Source organism: Oncorhynchus masou, chromosome 29 (assembly GCF_036934945.1).
Source record: "Oncorhynchus masou masou isolate Uvic2021 chromosome 29, UVic_Omas_1.1, whole genome shotgun sequence".
Taxonomy (NCBI): Eukaryota; Metazoa; Chordata; class Actinopteri; order Salmoniformes; family Salmonidae; genus Oncorhynchus; species Oncorhynchus masou.
The window spans coordinates 98,087,625-98,105,268 of NC_088240.1; the positions used below are offsets into that span (position 1 = coordinate 98,087,625).

The 17,644-nt window shown below is 46.9% G+C and overlaps 2 protein-coding genes across 2 annotated transcripts in view; one reads left to right on the plus strand and one right to left on the minus strand.

Moving 5' to 3' along the window:
- dscc1 (DNA replication and sister chromatid cohesion 1) lies at window positions 1-9,774 on the minus strand. Its single transcript, XM_064946938.1, has 9 exons — window positions 8,933-9,774; window positions 7,992-8,163; window positions 3,611-3,745; window positions 2,967-3,057; window positions 2,648-2,786; window positions 2,230-2,282; window positions 1,928-2,082; window positions 447-595; window positions 1-196 (listed from the first exon to the last, which is right to left on the minus strand). The coding sequence occupies exons 1-9, from the start codon at window positions 9,103-9,105 to the stop codon at window positions 85-87; spliced, it is 1,179 nt and encodes a 392-aa protein (XP_064803010.1). The 5' UTR covers window positions 9,106-9,774; the 3' UTR covers window positions 1-84.
- A 377-nt stretch (window positions 9,775-10,151) lies between these two features.
- deptor (DEP domain containing MTOR-interacting protein) overlaps window positions 10,152-17,644 on the plus strand; it is an 86,130-nt gene continuing 78,637 nt past the window's right edge. Inside the window, 2 exon segments of the mRNA XM_064946937.1 lie at window positions 10,152-10,501; window positions 11,181-11,276. Of these exon segments, the coding sequence (XP_064803009.1) occupies window positions 10,488-10,501; window positions 11,181-11,276 (110 nt within the window). The 5' untranslated portion in view covers window positions 10,152-10,487.

A 17,644-nucleotide genomic window follows, 5' to 3' on the forward strand; every position in this document is an offset into this window, starting at 1 on the left:
TCATAATTACAAAAACAGATTTTTATTACAACAATACACTGATTCCAAACAACTTTGCTCGTCAATTAAGATATCCAATCGTCTTCATGTTGCCACTAGCCTTCTTGAATTGAAGACTTTCATTCCGTTTTGCGTGGACAAACGAGCGTATTTGGTAAGAAGAGCTCCAGTGGTTTGCTTTTCTCCACACAAGTCCCTGCATGACAATAAATCGCTGAGGATCAATCGTTGTTAACCACAGACAGCTTTTCAGATAAAACACGACAGTTGGACCAACACCACCTGGCCGTGTCTGGCACCACCTGGCCGTGTCTGGCACCACCTGGCCGTGTCTGGCACCACCTGGCCGTGTCTGGCACCACAAACATCTGGCACAAGAGTCTAAATCTCTAATAGTCATTATTGTACAGCAGAGACAAGTCATTCTGATGCTGAGTTTTACTCACTGTATGTAAGGGGTGATGTCCTCCTCGGTCCACTTCTGTCTCATGGTGAAGAGGTGGGCGAATCTCTCCAGTGTGTCCTCGGGAAGATCTTCCACTCTCAGCAGAGATATGGTCTCCGGTTTGGAGCTGCGGTCCACAAGGGCCAGACTCTATAGAAACCCAGAACCATCTGGATAATCCTGTAATCATGTCTGCCAACAACCATCACGTCTTTAAACATGTGTAATTACCAGATTTCTAAGGCGAAAATAAAACCTGCTGTAATGCCTAAAAACGTAAACATCCATGAAGAGATATTTTGCTGTAGAATCTGAGAAAAGTCCACATGTAAAAAAACAGTGTTGGTTAAAGACATGTCCTGGAACTTTGACTAGTAAGTATTTTTCCAACCTCCCGAGTTGGGCTGGATGTGTCCATGTGTAGTTCATACTTTTATTTTACCATTATTTAACCAGGCAAGTCAGTTAAGAACAAATTCTTATTTTCAATGACGGCCTGGGAACACTGGGTTAACTGCCTGTTCAGGGGCAGAACGACAGATTTGTACCTTGTCAGCTCGGGGGTTTGAACTCGCAACCTTCCGGTTACTAGGCCAACACTCTAAACACTAGGCTACCCTGCCGCCTCATATATACATGCATAATCTGTGTGCAGAAAAACATCCTAACCTCAAACTGGCCACGAAATCCCTCATTTTAAAGCAACGGTTTTCTGGAAGCTATGCGACGCCATTTTCCCTACATTTTCTGGACCAGGTTCAATCTGGAAAACTGGCCCAACCCTCTGTGAGCTGCTAGTCTGACCCCCTCCTCACCTTCAGCTGGTCCAGTCTAGTGCCCATCCCTCTGTGAGCTGCCAGTCTGACCCCCTCCTCACCTTCAGCTGGTCCAGTCTAGTGCCCATCCCTCTGTGAGCTGCCAGTCTGACCCCCTCCTCACCTTCAGCTGGTCTAGTCTAGTGCCCATCCCTCTGTGAGCTGCCAGTCTGACCCCCTCCTCACCTTCAGCTGGTCCAGTCTAGTGCCCATCCCTCTGTGAGCTGCCAGTCTGACCCCCTCCTCACCTTCAGCTGGTCCAGTCTAGTGCCCATCCCTCTGTGAGCTGCCAGTCTGACCCCCTCCTCACCTTCAGCTGGTCCAGTCTAGTGCCCATCCCTCTGTGAGCTGCCAGTCTGACCCCCTCCTCACCTTCAGCTGGTCCAGTCTAGTGCCCATCCCTCTGTGAGCTGCCAGTCTGACCCCCTCCTCACCTTCAGCTGGTCCAGTCTAGTGCCCATCCCTCTGTGAGCTGCCAGTCTGAGCTGGTCCAGTCTAGTGCCCTTCCCTCTGTGAGCTGCCAGTCTGACCCCCTCCTCACCTTCAGCTGGTCCAGTCTAGTGCCCATCCCTCTGTGAGCTGCCAGTCTGACCACCCTCCTCACCTTCAGCTGGTCCAGTCTAGTGCCCATCCCTCTGTGAGCTGCCAGTCTGACCCCCCTCCTCACCTTCAGCTGGTCCAGTCTAGTGCCCATCCCGTCTGGGACACTTTGCTGCCACACCTCCTGGAACTCTGTCAGGTTGAACTTCACTGCGTTCTGCAGCAGCATCTGAGCTGTGGCTCTGCACACCTTGTCCTCGTTCAGCGCAAAGAACACCTCATCTGAAAAATTACGACATTTTCATTTCTGTTTAATATCAATTAAAATAGCTGTGAAGAGCCAATATAGTGCATGAGGGAAGAGGTAGTTGGCTGTGTGTCACTCTACAGCACACCAAAGCATTAAAAACGTACAGTACTTTGACTTACCGTTGTCCGTGTAGCGCCTTCCATAACAGTTCAAGCTATGCTCTATCATCTCCCTGGGCAGGAGAAGGGGTTTGGATGAGTATTAAACACATGTATTCCCTAACCAACACACACTTAAATGTTGTCATGACAATTACATGCAACAGAGAGCTTCCGCACACTTCGGTTCAATGCACATTTTAAAGATGTTTGTTGTCCTGAGCCTTTAGTCAAATGTGGCCTTTGACAGAGCTGACAACATGATGACTAAGTATTACATCAAACTGCTCTCCACTTCATCATTTTCTTTAACTAGGCAAATCAGTTAACAATAAATTCTTATTTAAAATGACGGCCTACACCGGCCAAACCGGGACAACACTGGGCCCATTGTGCGCCGCCCTGTGGGACAGTCGTAACGTTGCCTAACTGCACCTACTGTGGCTCCAGACATCCCAACTCCTCCAGACTGACACGAAGAGGGACTTTACTGAAGGGCCAGGACTCAGAGTCCACCAGCTGGGTGATGTGGCCCAGTAGCTTCATCTCATAGTCAAAATCCAACAGCCTCCAGTAGCCTAGAATACACAAGAGGGGAACACGTGAAAAGAGCACAGGACAAACAAACACCCCCTCATACATGTGGACACACCAAGACCAGAATGTTATTTCATGAATAGACACAAACCACATACAGTAGATCACATATCTTAATGGAAAAACTGTGAGAAAAATAAACATTTGAGAATCATTCTTACCGTTGACCTCACAGGCATGAATAGTCTGTAGTTGGGCCTCCAGTTCCTCCTCACTTGCTTGGATTCTTTCAAGCAGGTCTCCCATAGTGTACTGCCAAAAGGAAACGTTTTATCAAGCAGGTCTCCCACAGTGTACTGCCAAAAGGAAACGTTTTATCAAGCAGGTCTCCCATAGCGTACTGCCAAAAGGAAACGTTTTATCAAGCAGGTCTCCCATAGCGTACTGCCAAAAGGAAACGTTTTATCAAGCAGGTCTCCCATAGTGTACTGCCAAAAGGAAACGTTTGATCAAGCAGGTCTCCCATAGCGTACTGCCAAAAGGAAACGTTTTATCAATCTCTCGTGGGAATCGAACCCACAACTCTGGCGTTGCAAACTCCATGTTCTACCAACTGAGCCACACGGGAAAGGTTTTAAAAACAGAGAACGGTAGCGTAGCGGCAGACATTTACTCCGTGTACAATAGAGATGACGTTCTAGCGTGTACTGGCCTTTCCTGCACACGTCTTTTCTTAGCGGCACCAACGTCGCTGATAGTTGCTTTATTGAGGAAAAGTTGAACTGACTATGAATGTGACAGTCCTACCTGAAGATGAATGGACGGTGAGTCTCTCTGGATATAATCTAGTGCAGTTAATAAGTACCTTCGCCTCCGTGACATCCTCCTGCCCACTGACGCCTGGGCCCTCGTACGGATTCTCCATCAGAAGTCTCTTCAGCTTCTTGAGTTTGGGATGGCGCTTTCTCAGCTCCCAGTAACTGTTAGAAAAGCCCCAAATCTGTTGGGAAAAGGGTCACTTCTCTTGTCCTGAATAGATTTCAGCATATTAATTCACACTGCAACATTCTGTAGGTACTGGAGAGCATTACTGGTGTGCAACATTCTGTAGGTACTGGAGAGCATTACTGGTGTGCAACATTCTGTAGGTACTGGAGAGCATTATTGGTGTGCAACATTCTGTAGGTACTGGAGAGCATTACTGGTGTGCAACATTCTGTAGGTACTGGAGAGCATTATTGGTGTGCAACATTCTGTAGGTACTGGAGAGCATTATTGGTGTGTAACATTTGGGGAAAGTCGTACAGTATTGAAAACATTGAATGATGTGTGTCAGGTACTCCCAAACTGGGGTGACGAGCAATGCCGTCTGGGGGGGGGGGGCGCCAAATAAAATCAGTCACATTTTCAAACAGACCATTTATATTTTTTAGGCATTTGGGGGAGTTTCTCCCCCTCACCTGAGTAGCCTCGTTTCACTGCCAAAAATTAAATTAACCATCTAGTGATCAGCGAAATAACAACACAATGTCAAATACAGGAAACCTAGTCAAATAATTAACATCCAATCACACCGTTACTCTCTCGCGCGAAACCGTCACGCAGACATTTAGAAAAATGACAATTTGAAAAATAAGCCGCGGGAGTTTGAGTGAGAATTAAGACGACTTTCGAGTAGTAAGACATGTATAAAAGCAACAGATACCATTAATAAGAAGGGGCTAGAAGCGTCTTATATGGTGAGCTACTGAGTAGCTAGGACAGGCAAGCCCATACTATAGCGGAGGACTTCCTTCCTGCTGCCATGGATATGACTAGGACAGGCAAGCCCATACTATAGTGGAGGACTTCCTTCCTGCTGCCGTGGATATGACTAGGACAGGCAAGGCCCATACTATAGCGGAGGACTTCCTTCCTGCTGCTGTGGATATGACTAGGACAGGCAAGGCCCATACTATAGCGGAGGAGTTCACTATTCCTGCTGCCGCATATATGGCTGGGACAATGCTGTGGGACAATGCCAACAAAAACTATACAGACAATGCCTTCATCAAACACTGTTTCATAAGAAAATCAGTGACATGGCAGATGTTTTGAAACATTTACTGCTTCGCATACGAGCCAGTGCGTTACAGCTGGATGAGTCAACAGACATGGTATATGTCCGTTACGTTTATGGGGGGGGGGGGGGGGTCAATTAAGGAAGACATCCTCTTCTGCAAACCAGGACAACAGGAGAGGATATTTTTTTAAGTACTGGACAGCTTAGTGACATCAAAAGGACTTTGGTGGTCAAGATGTGTTGGTATCTGTACTGATGGTGCAAAAGCCATGACAGGGAGACATAGTGGAGTGGTAACACATGTGCAAGCAGTTGCTTCCGACGCCACTTGGGTACACTGCAGCATCCACCGGGAGGCTCTTGGGTTCGCTGCAGCATTCACCGGGAGGCTCTTGGGTTCGCTGCAGCATCCACCGGGAGGGCTCTTGGGTTAAAAGCATCCACCGGGAGGGCTCTTGGGTTCGCTGCAGCATCCACCGGGAGGGCTCTTGGGTTCGCTGCAGCATCCACCGGGAGGGCTCTTGGGTTCGCTGCAGCATCCACCGGGAGGGCTCTTGGGTTCCTGCTGCAGCATCCACCGGGAGGGCTCTTGGGTTCGCTGCAGCATCCACCGGGAGGGCTCTTGGGTTCGCTGCAGCATCCACCGGGAGGGCTCTTGGGTTCAGCTGCAGCATCCACCGGGAGGGCTCTTGGGTTCCGCTGCAGCATCCACCGGGAGGGCTCTTGGGTTCGCTGCAGCATCCACCGGGAGGGCTCTTGGGTTCGCTGCAGCATCCACCGGGAGGGCTCTTGGGTTCGCTGCAGCATCCACCGGGAGGGCTCTTGGGTTCGCTGCAGCATCCACCGGAGGGCTCTTGGGTTCGCTCAGCATCCACCGGGAGGGCTCTTGGGTTCGCTGCAGCATCCACCGGGAGGGCTCTTGGGTTCGCTGCAGCATCCACCGGAAACTCTTGGGTTCGCTGCAGCATCCACCGGGAGGGCTCTTGGGTTCAGCTGCAGCATCCACCGGGAGGGCTCTTGGGTTCGCTGCAGCATCCACCGGGAGGGCTCTTGGGTTCACTGCAGCATCCACCGGGAGGGCTCTTGGGTTCACTGCAGCATCCACCGGGAGGGCTCTTGGGTTCACTGCAGCATCCACCGGGAGGGCTCTTGGGTTCACTGCAGCATCCACCGGGAGGGCTCTTGGGTTCACTGCAGCATCCACCGGGAGGGCTCTTGGGTTCACTGCAGCATCCACCGGGAGGGCTCTTGGGTTCACTGCAGCATCCACCGGGAGGGCTCTTGGGTTCACTGCAGCATCCACCGGGAGGGATCTTGGGTTCACTGCAGCATCCACCGGGAGGGCTCTTGGGTTCACTGCAGCATCCACCGGGAGGGCTCTTGGGTTCACTGCAGCATCCACCGGGAGGGCTCTTGGGTTCACTGCAGCATCCACCGGGAGGGCTCTTGGGTTCACTGCAGCATCCACCGGGAGGGCTCTTGGGTTCACTGCAGCATCCACCGGGAGGGCTCTTGGGTTCACTGCAGCATCCACCGGGAGGGCTCTTGGGTTCACTGCAGCATCCACCGGGAGGGCTCTTGGGTTCACTGCAGCATCCACCGGGAGGGCTCTTGGGTTCACTGCAGCATCCACCGGGAGGGCTCTTGGGTTCACTGCAGCATCCACCGGGGGGCTCTTGGGTTCACTGCAGCATCCACCGGGAGGGCTCTTGGGTTCACTGCAGCATCCACCGGGAGGGCTCTTGGGTTCACTGCAGCATCCACCGGGAGGGCTCTTGGGTTCACTGCAGCATCCACCGAGAGGCTCTTGCTGCCAAGGGAATGCCTGACGGCTTGAAAGACGTTTTGGACACTACAGTGAAAATGGTTAACTTTGTTAAAGCAAGGCCCCTGAACTCTCGTGTATTTTCTGCATTATGCAAATGATCTGGGCAGCGACCATGTAACATTTTTACAACATACAGAAGTGCGCTGGTTATCAAGGGGCAAAGTATTGACATGTTTCTTTGAATTGAGAGACGAGTGACTCGTCTGACCACCTGCATGATGTTGAGTTTCGCACACGACTGGTCTATCTGGGTGATGTTTCTTTTCGCCTGAATGATCTGAATGTAGGACTACAGGGACACTTTGAAACTATATTCAAAGTGTGGGACAAAATTGAGGCTATGATTAAGAAGTTGGAACAAGGACAACACACAGGTCTTTCCATCATTGTATGATTTTTTTGTGCACAAATTAACTCAAGTTTACGGACCATGTCAAATGTGCGAGCTGGGTGCGCAATTACACAGGTACTTTCCCGAAACAAACTGGATACGTTATCCCTTTCATGCCCTGCTGCCAGTCCACTTACCGATATCTGAACAAGACAGCCTCATAGAAATTGCAACAAGCGGTTCTGTGAATAAATTCTATTTAAAATCAGAAGCCACAGCCATATTTCTGGATCGGGCTGCACTCAGAGTATCCTGCCTTGGCAAATCAAGCTGTTAAGACACTGATGCCCTTTGCAACCACATACCTATGTGAGAGTGGATTCTTGGCCCTCACTAGCATGAAAACTAAATACAGGCACAGACTGTGTGTGGAAAAGGATTTAAGACGGAGTTATGTGCATTCTTTCAAACAGACCCTTCTCATTAACCTGTGGTGAGTTATTCTCAATTTACGATAAACAAATAAGGTTTTATATGTAAGATGGTTAAATAAAGAGAAAAATGATTGATTATTATTATTATTTGTGCCCTGGTGTCCTATAGGAGCTCTGTCAATTCCACCGAGCCGGGTGACAAAAACTCACTCATTCTTATGTTTAATAAATGTATCGTATGTGTGTGTGGCAGGCTTACAATGATGGCAAAAAAACTACATTTGAGAGTGTGCTGACCCTGGTGCTTAGAGGGGGGGTACGTAGCTGGAGGTTGAATGTTTGAAGGGGTACGGGGACTATAAAAAGTTTGGGAACCACTAATGTAGGTGAACACAGTGCACTAGAAAAACATTTAATACATCAAAATGTACTCGCTGTGTTAGAATGTCTATAGCTATTTAGTGTGCGTGTGTCAGCATGTTAACGTAATATCTACTGTACAGACATTCAATAACAGATCAGTGATTTTCAAAATGGCTGTCACACAAGAAACATTCATTGTGTTGAGATAGTTGATAAGACTCCTCCTACCTGTGCATGGACCAGCTGAGAGCTGGCCTGGTTGTCAGTCGTCAGCTGATCTGGAGTCAGGCAGCCAGGCACTAACAGCAGGAGGTTTGAGGTGTCGGCTATCTTCAGGTCATAAGTCTTGTCTTCACTGCACAGGACAGCTCTCTCATCCTGGTCTCCTCTGATAACCAGGCTGCAGGTAGAGAACAAGGATAAAGGAGAGAGAGATTGTTGACGTGTCGAGAGACTCAACGTTAAAACAGTCTCTCGACACGTCAACGTTAAACAGTGGCAACAGCTGGATGAGTTGTTTTCACCAGGGCTGGACAACCCTTCTCCTATAGAGGTAGTAGGTGGGTGGCCCTTGACCATCACGCTCAGTTCCATTACATCACACATAAGACTCATTGGATGAAGGGGTATTCTGAAGGGGGAGGAGTTTAAATAAGAGACATGATGCTCAGTCTATACATTAACACACAGCTCTTGCGGTAAGTAGAGGGATTTCTGTTTCTATAACTGTACTGCAAGTGTGAATCCATTCAAGTTTAGTTTCAGTATTTGGCCGTTTTTGGCTTCCGGAGCCAATTTGCCCTTTAAACAGAACATGTAAGGTCCTCGGAGTAACGGTAGACTCCTTAAACCTGAGTCAGGTGTGTTTCAGTCCAACACACCTGATTCAGTTTATCAAGGTCCTGATGGGGAAGATCAATCATAGAATCAGGTGTGTTGGAGCAAATGCCTGCAGACATCCGGTAAGAGTCCAGGTGGGTTGCCAACGCACACTACATACACGTAATCTGTGAACCCAGAACAAAATCGTGTAAACCAACCAGTCACCTGCGAATGTTTAGGAGAGACAACCCACCGCCACATGTCTATTAACATAACTAGCTACGTCTATTAACGTAACGGTGTATTTATGTTGAATTAGCTCCATTGTAACTATGCAGATACTTTACCTCTTTCCTGCTTCTATGTGTTTACAGAGCGTGTCATCCAGTTCCATCAGGCAGTAGTCTCCGGACGAGACGCTTTCTCCAAAAGTTAAACAGTGAATTGTGTTCTGCAAATCATTCTCTTTTAGTTTGGCGATTTGTATGGTCGCCTGCACCTCTTCTAATGTTCTCGACATCTGGTTCTAATATATGAGCTAAATTTAATGAAAAATAGCCTATTTTGTAATGTACTCCAACTAAATTTGATTCTCGCTAGATTAACTTTCCCGCAATATATACCGGAAGTACGAAGGCATATTTGATTGACGGCGGCATAGGCCAATGAAAGTGTCGATTACGTCACGTTGTCCCACCTACAGTACAGTCGATTTATGTCCCCGCAAGCACGCGGAGTTCACCCGACGTGGGTGCACGGTGCTGAAGTCTACCACTGGAAATGATCAGATGGAAACCAACCTTCATCTACGGTCACTGAACCTAACCATAGCGCCAAAGGCGATGCGCTTGATTTAGCTCGCTAAGCACACCGAGTGAGTGCAGTTTGTTGGTTTGAGACTAGTCCACTTATCCGATTCTGTAACATTTGCATATATCGCGCCTTCTTGGTTTACTTCCACAGTGCCCACTTGTCTTGTGAGCGTTGCCAATTTAGCAACTTTGTCGCTATATTAAGCGAGTTTTCAGACCCCTCCAGCGACTTTTATTGGTAAAGGATTCCAGCGACAAATTCAGATGTTATTTTTCAGGCTGCCTTTGGGGTTTTGACACAGAGGGTGTCTATGATTCTGATAGCATTTAGCGACTTTTCCCACTCAATTCTGCCGCAAACAACAGTGGGTGACCGTGCAGGCTACTTGTGCAACATGAGTCACATCAACGACGCACTCACATGCCGCGTTCACGTACTAGTTTGAAACGAGGAAACTGACATTTCCTGGTTGCAAGCGTGTATAACTTCAACCTATTAGCAAGTCGGACATTTCAGAGTTTCTTAGTTCCAACTAGCACTTGAACACGGCAATAATCAGAGAGGTGCGGCGAAAACGCGACGTGGGGGCCGCAGTTGTGCCGCATCAAGCCAAATTCGTGATGTGACGCCGTCGCGGAAACGGTAAAACGTAATCTAGCGTCTTCTAGCGACAAATCAAGGAGCCAATAGCTGTAATCACTGGAAAAAAATTCGGCAACGCTGCACGGTGTCAACGTGCTTTTCATGGTAGGATTGCGTAGTAAACAGAGGCAGAGGTCCGAGTGGAGCTCATTACTACTGAAGAAACCTATGCACATTTCACAAGGAATCGCTTTTCGTTGAATGAAGCTTTACGGACGAGAAAATAATATGCATACGTTTAGCTGGTTAGTGGACCAGTTTAATTTTTAGAATACAAAAGAAGTTCAACATCAAGCTTGTATCCCCTCTTGCATAGCTATAGATAGCGTCTGTCCATTTTTCACTGTGTGAAACGTGTTTTTTTATGCATTTCTCAGAATACGCTGCTGGTTTGCAAATCTAGGACAACGTGATCTCGAGGAACAATAAATCAGCTATATTTTATCCATGGTGTTTGCAAGGTAAATTATTTGAAAAAAATGTTATGCATTTAAATGTGCACGTAATGATCAAATACTACAGCACATGTGTGTCAGAGCTGGACCACGGCAGGGGTGTTTAACCTGTCATCATGGACGATATGAGCGCACTGTGAGCCCACGTTATCTAAACTATCCTGTTTATTTCAATAGATTGTGCTGTTGATATTCTGCAATTTTTGGGAGATATATACGAATGACTTTTTACGTCAGTTAAGACACTAATACAGTATCGCTACAGTCATTAGGACAGAATACAGTGGAGCTATCCAGACGGCTTGTCAATGACATAAGGGTAGGCAACTATGTATGGTGTACTGTACAGTGTAGCTATCCAGACGGCTTGTCAATGACATAAGGATAGGCAGCTATGTATGGCGTACTGTACAGTGGAGCTATCCAGACGGCTTGTCAATGACATAAGGGTAGGCAGCTATGTATGGTGTACTGTACAGTGGAGCTATCCAGACGGCTTGTCAATGACATAAGGGTAGGCAGCTATGTATGGTGTACTGTACAGTGGAGCTATCCAGACGGCTTGTCAATGACATAAGGGTAGGCAACTATGTATGGTGTACTGTAGCTCGTTTTCACAGGCTATGATGCCTTTGGCTTGTGTACAGTATTTACATTGCCAGTAATATTTCCGTTATTTTAACAGTTGTAAAGAGATGGATGGTATCGGGAACACAATGCAGAAGAAGGCTGCGGAGCTCGAGCGCATGGCCGAGGTTCTCGTCACCGGAGAGCAGTTGAGGTAGGAGTGGCTGGCTCGAGCTGAGAGCTCTGTACGATCCTGTTCAAACTGTGTTGCGGCTTTTCAAACAAAGGCGTGAATTGTACCCATTCAAACCAACGCACAAATACAATACCTTTTCTGCAATGCCAATGTGTATTGCGTTGTACTGGCCCAGTGCACGCACACAATATGGTGTTTTCAAGTCTCAAAGTTGTTGTTTTTTTTGCATTGTGTAACTGAAAGCCATTCATTCAATGTGGTGTCAATCCGAAGAACACTGCTGCTTGTTTTAGTGGAAGAGAAGTAGCACCTGCTATTTGTGGAACAGAACACACACCCTTGGCCCATATTAGGGGTGCCATAAAAAAGCATGATTGAACTAGTGAGATAGCAGGAAGGGACAGCAGAGAGTGTCAACATCAGTGAAATGACTCTTTATAATTGGCATTGAAACGTTTTATCGCCTGTCAGGGTGTGTGTGGGGGTGTGTGTGGGGGGGGGTGGTTCTTTATCTTCATCATGGTCAAATCATATAGGTCAGTCAATAAACTCAATGTCAGTGTTCCCTATCAGTGGTTAACCTTTGACCCTCTCTAAAATGGTCACTTTTTACTAGGGCTGTGATAATATCAGTATCACATTTATCTTTCTATGGCAAAAATGAAAACAGGAAGCAGACCAAACTCTTTTTGTCCTTTAAAAAACCTGCTGTGTGTAAAATGTTGTGTGCCGTAACTTTGAAAATAAGTACACGTGTCTCTGAATGACAACGTAATGTTTTCCTAGAGAAGTTAAATCTGCTTTATCTGGAACACAATGCCACAATACTAACGAGTATTCTCCCTGGCCCTACTCTTAACCTGCCACAGCATGGCACAGTAGTAGTCTGGTCTAGTTGGCCCTACTCTTTACCTACCACAGCATGGCACAGTAGTAGTCTGGTCTAGTTGGCATGTCTTTTAACCTACCACAGCCTGGCACAGTAGTAGTCTGGTCTAGTTGGCATGTCTTTTATCCTACCACAGTACTAGTCTGGTCTAGTTGGCCCTACTCTTAACCTACCACAGTACTAGTCTTGTCTAGTTGGCCCTACTCTTAACCTACCACAGTACTAGTCTTGTCTAGTTGGCCCTACTCTTAACCTACCACAGTACTAGTCTGGTCTAGTTGGCATGTTTTTCTCCCAACAAAGTAATGACCTCATGCTTAATGTAACTAAGAACAGGAAGACTTGTGTCTCTAAATCATATCATTGACTAGAGGTCATCTGGGGATAGGCTATGTCTGCCTCCCAAATGGCCCCCTGTTGCCTTTCTAGTGTATGGGAATACGGTGCCCTGTCTTAGACATGCCGACACAGATGTTGCTGGCCACTGACTTGCACTAGCAGCGCTGCCTGGAATAATTGGTCACAGCTGAACATAGTGCACCTGCCTCTCTTTGGGCCAGTTGAACAAGAGTACAAGACATGCTGTTGTGCTGAAGATTAGCTCGTAGCTAATCGGCAGGTAGCCTAGTGGTCAGTGTGTTGGGCCAGTAACTGACAGGTTGCTTGATCGAATCCCCGAGTTGATAAGGTAAAAAGCTGTCGTTCTGCCCCTGAACAAGTTAACCCACTGTTCCCCTGACCAAGGCAGTTAACCCACTGTTCCCCTGAACAAGGCTAGTTAACCCACTGTTCCCCTGAACAAGGCTAGTTAACCCACTGTTCCCCTGACCAAGGCTAGTTAACCCACTTCTGTATGGCTGAACAAGGCTATAATTATAGTGAGGAAACCCTGACCAAGGCTAGTTAACCCACTGTTCCCCTGACCAAGGCAGTTAACCCACTGTTCCCCTGACCAAGGCTAGTTAACCCACTGTTCCCCTGACCATGGCTAGTTAACCCACTGTTCCCCTGACCAATGCAGTTAACCCACTGTTCCCCTGACCAAGGCTAGTTAACCCACTGTTCCCCTGACCAAGGCTAGTTAACCCACTGTTCCCCTGACCAAGGCTAGTTAACCCACTGTTCCCCTGACCAAGGCTAGTTAACCCACTGTTCCCCTGACCAAGGCTAGTTAACCCACTGTTCCCCTGACCAAGGCTAGTTAACCCACTGTTCCCCTGACCAAGGCTAGTTAACCCACTGTTCCCTGGTAGGCCATCATTGTAAATAAGACTCTGTTCTTAACTGACTTGCCTAGTTAAATAAATACAAACCTAAACATTATAACAGGACATAAGCTTCCTTGGATTCTGTAGTGTTAGAATGGTATTTTTGACCCCTGGCTTTATAATTATAGTGAGGAAACCAAGCTGTGTGGATTCATGGCGGGTTGCCCTGTGGGTTTAGGTTACAGAGACTCTAATCCAGGAGACATAGTGCACTACTTTGACGAGAGCCCTATAGGGCCTCGAGCTAGTAGATTCGGACTGAGCTGCCAAATCTAATCCAGGAGACGCTAGACAGTCATAGATTCTAGAGACCTCTAATGCAGGAGACGCTAGACACTAGTAGATTCTACAGAGACCTCTAATCCAGGAGACACTAGTAGGTTCTACAGAGACCTCTAATCCAGGAGACAGTAGTAGATTCTACAGAGACCTCTAATCCAGGAGACAGTAGTAGATTCTACAGAGACTTCTAATGCCGGAGACAGTCCTAGTTTCTACAGAGACTTCTAATCCAGGAGACAGTAGTAGATTCTACAGAGACCTCTAATCCAGGAGACAGTAGTAGATTCTAGAGACCTCTAATCCAGGAGACGCTAGACAGTAGTAGATTCTACAGAGACCTCTAATCCAGGAATTCTACACGCTAGACAGTAGTAGATTCTAGAGAGACCTCTAATCCAGGAGACGCTAGACAGTAGTAGATTCTAGAGACCTCTAATCCAGGAGACAGTAGTAGATTCTAGAGACCTCTAATCCAGGAGACAGTAGTAGATTCTACAGAGACCTCTAATCCAGGAGACAGTAGTAGATTCTACAGAGACCTCTAATCCAGGAGACGCTAGACAGTAGTAGATTCTAGAGAGATCTAATCCAGGAGACGCTAGACAGTAGTAGATTCTAGAGACCTCTAATCCAGGAGACAGTAGTAGATTCTACAGAGACCTCTAATCCAGGAAACGCTAGACAGTAGTAGATTCTAGAGAGATCTAATCCAGGAGATTCGAGACTAATCCAGACAGTAGTAGATTCTAGAGACCTCTAATCCAGGAGACAGTAGTAGATTCTACAGAGACCTCTAATCCAGGAGACGCTAGACAGTAGTAGATTCTTGAGAGACCTCTAATCCAGCTAGACAGTAGTAGATTCTAGAGAGACCTCTAATCCAGGAGACACTAGACAGAAGTAGATTCTACAGAGACCTCTAATCCAGGAGACAGTAGTAGATTCTACAGACAGTAGACCTCTAATCCAGGAGACAGTAGTTGATTCTACAGAGACCTCTAATCCAGGAGACAGTAGTAGTACTACAGAGACCTCTAATCCAGGAGACACTCGACAGTAGTAGATTCTACAGAGACCTCTAATCCAGGAGACACTAGACAGTAGTAGATTCTACAGAGACCTCTAATCCAGGAGACAGTAGTAGATTCTACAGAGACCTCTAATCCACGAGACAGTAGTAGATTCTACAGAGACCTCTAATCCAGGAGACACTCGACAGTAGTAGATTCTTCAAAGAGCCAGAGAAGCAGCTGTAATGAACAGTGGCTGTTTTGTTGACTTTCTCCATTTTAAAGTTATAGTGAATCACCCCATTTTATAAATAAAAGATGCCTTTTATTCCTAGTTGTTGTTTAACTAATCTGCCGTCTAGTGGTTGTAGTTGTAGTGTTGTTCATGGGTCAGTCCAAGAGGCAACAAAACATTTGTTCATAGCGGAGTAACGCTTGTACTGTAGGTACACTTTGAGACCGTGTTCTTGTTAAAGTCATTCATTTCGACATCTAGATTCACTTTCGTTGGCCAATCAATGAGTTTTATCTTGTCTGCCTCAACCTCTCCTCTCCTGATCGATTTCGTTGCATATCTGCTGTCTTTAGTCATCTTGAAGGTACTGAAAGAGGAGCCAGAATACACATGGAACCCAGAGTGTGTAAAGAGTTCTTGTTCTGTCCTGTCTGTCTGCTGAGGCCTGGGACATTTAATCTACTGTGCATTTAATGACCTGGACAGACACTCCAAATCACTCAGACCTGACTGATTTATATGGCGTGCACCACCTACATAACAGCCCTTTATACATACTGAGGTATCAGTTTAAAAAATGGTTAATTGTTCATTTTTTGAATGTTTCAGTTAGTTAATTTTTAATGAGGACACTCTTTCATCACCTGTCAGATTTGTGCACCACCTACAGAAGGACTCCTAAATCTCTTTATCCATCCTCCTCAGACCTGTCTACTTTATCCCTCCCTCTGTCCATCCTCCTCAGACCTGTCTACTTTATCCCTCCCTCCATCCTCCTCAGACCTGTCTACTTTATCCCTCCCTCTGTCCATCCTCCTCAGACCTGTCTACTTTATCCCTCCCTCTGTCCATCCTCCTCAGACCTGTCTACTTTATCCCTCCCTCTGTCCATCCTCCTCAGACCTGTCTACTTTATCCCTCCCTCCCTCCATCCTCCTCAGACCTGTCTACTTTATCCCTCCCTCCCTCCATCCTCCTCAGACCTGTCTACTTTATCCCTCCATCCTCCTCAGACCTGTCTACTTTATCCCTCCCTCCCTCCATCCTCCTCAGACCTGTCTACTTTATCCCTCCCTCCCTCCATCCTCCTCAGACCTGTCGACTTTATCCCTCCCTCCCTCCCTCCCTCCCTCCCTCCCTCCCTCAGACCTGTCCCTTTATCCCTCCTCTGTCCATCCTCCCTCCCTCCCTCCCTCCCTCCCTCCCTCCCTCCCTCCCTCCTCCTCAGACCTGTCTACTTTAGGGCATACACACAGTATGCAGTCAAACATTTGAAAACACCTACTCATTCAAGGGTTTTTTATTTTGACTATTTTCAAGACATCAAACTATGAAATAACACACGTAAAATTGTGTAGTAACGAAAAAAGTGTTTTAGATTGTAGATTCTTCAAAGTAGCCACCCTTTGCCTTCATGACATCTTTGCACATTCTTGGCATTCTCTCAACCAGCTTCACCTGGAATGCTTTTCCAACAGTCTTGAAGAAGTTCGCACAAATGCTGAGCACTTGTTGGCTGCTTTTCCTTAGCTGCGGTCATCCCAAACCATCTCAATATGGGTTGAGGTCGGGTGATTGTGGAGGCCAGGTCATCTGATGCAGCACTCCATCACTATCTTTCTTGGTCAAATAGCCCTTATACAGCCTGGAGGTGTGTGTGTGTGTGTGTGTGTGTGTGTGTGGGATCGTTGTCCTATCGGAAAAACAAATGATAGTCCCACTAAGCCCAAACCATATGGGATGGCGTATCGCTGCAGAATGCTGTGGTAGCCATGCTGGTTAAGTATGTCTTAAGTTCTAAATAAATCAGACAGTGTCACCAGGAACGCACCATCACACCTCCTCCTCCATGCTTCACAGTGTGAAATACACATGCAGAGATCATCCGTTCACCTACTCTGTCTCATAATGACACAGTGGTTGGAACCAAAATCTAAATGTTGGACTCGTCAGACCAAAGGACAGATTTCCACCTGTCTAATGTCCATTGATCGTGTTTCTTGTCCCAAGCAAGTCTCTTCTTCTTATTGGTGTCCTTTTAGTGTTTTTCTTGCAGCAAATCAACCATGAAGGCCTGATTCACACAGTCTTCTCTGAACAGCTGATGTTGAGATGCGTCCGTTACTTGAACTCTGAAGCTTTTATTTGGGCTGCAGTTTCTGAGGCTGGTAACTCTATCCCTCCCTCCCTCCATCCTCCTCAGACCTAATGAACTTATCTTCAGCAGCAGAGGTAACTCTGGGTCTTCCATTCCTGTGTTGGTCCTCATGAGAGACAGTTTCATCATAGCACAGCAGAGGTAACTCTGGGTCTTCCATTCCTGTGTTGGTCCTCATGAGAGACAGTTTCATCATAGCACAGCAGAGGTAACTCTGGGTCTTCCATTCCTGTGTTGGTCCTCATGAGAGCCAGTTTCATCATAGTGCTTGATGGTTTTTGCGACTGTACTTGAAGAAACTTTCAAAGTTCTTGAAATTGTCCGACCTTCATGTCTTAAAGTAATGATGGTCTGTAAGTTTCTCTTAGCTCATTTGAGCTGTTCTTGCCATAATATGGACTTGGTATTTTACCAAATAGGGCTCTCTTCTGTATACCACCCCTACCTTGTCACAACACAACTGATTGGCTCAAACACAGTAAGAAGGAAAGCCATTCCAGAAATGACCTTAACAAGGCACACCTGTTAATTGAAATGCATTCCA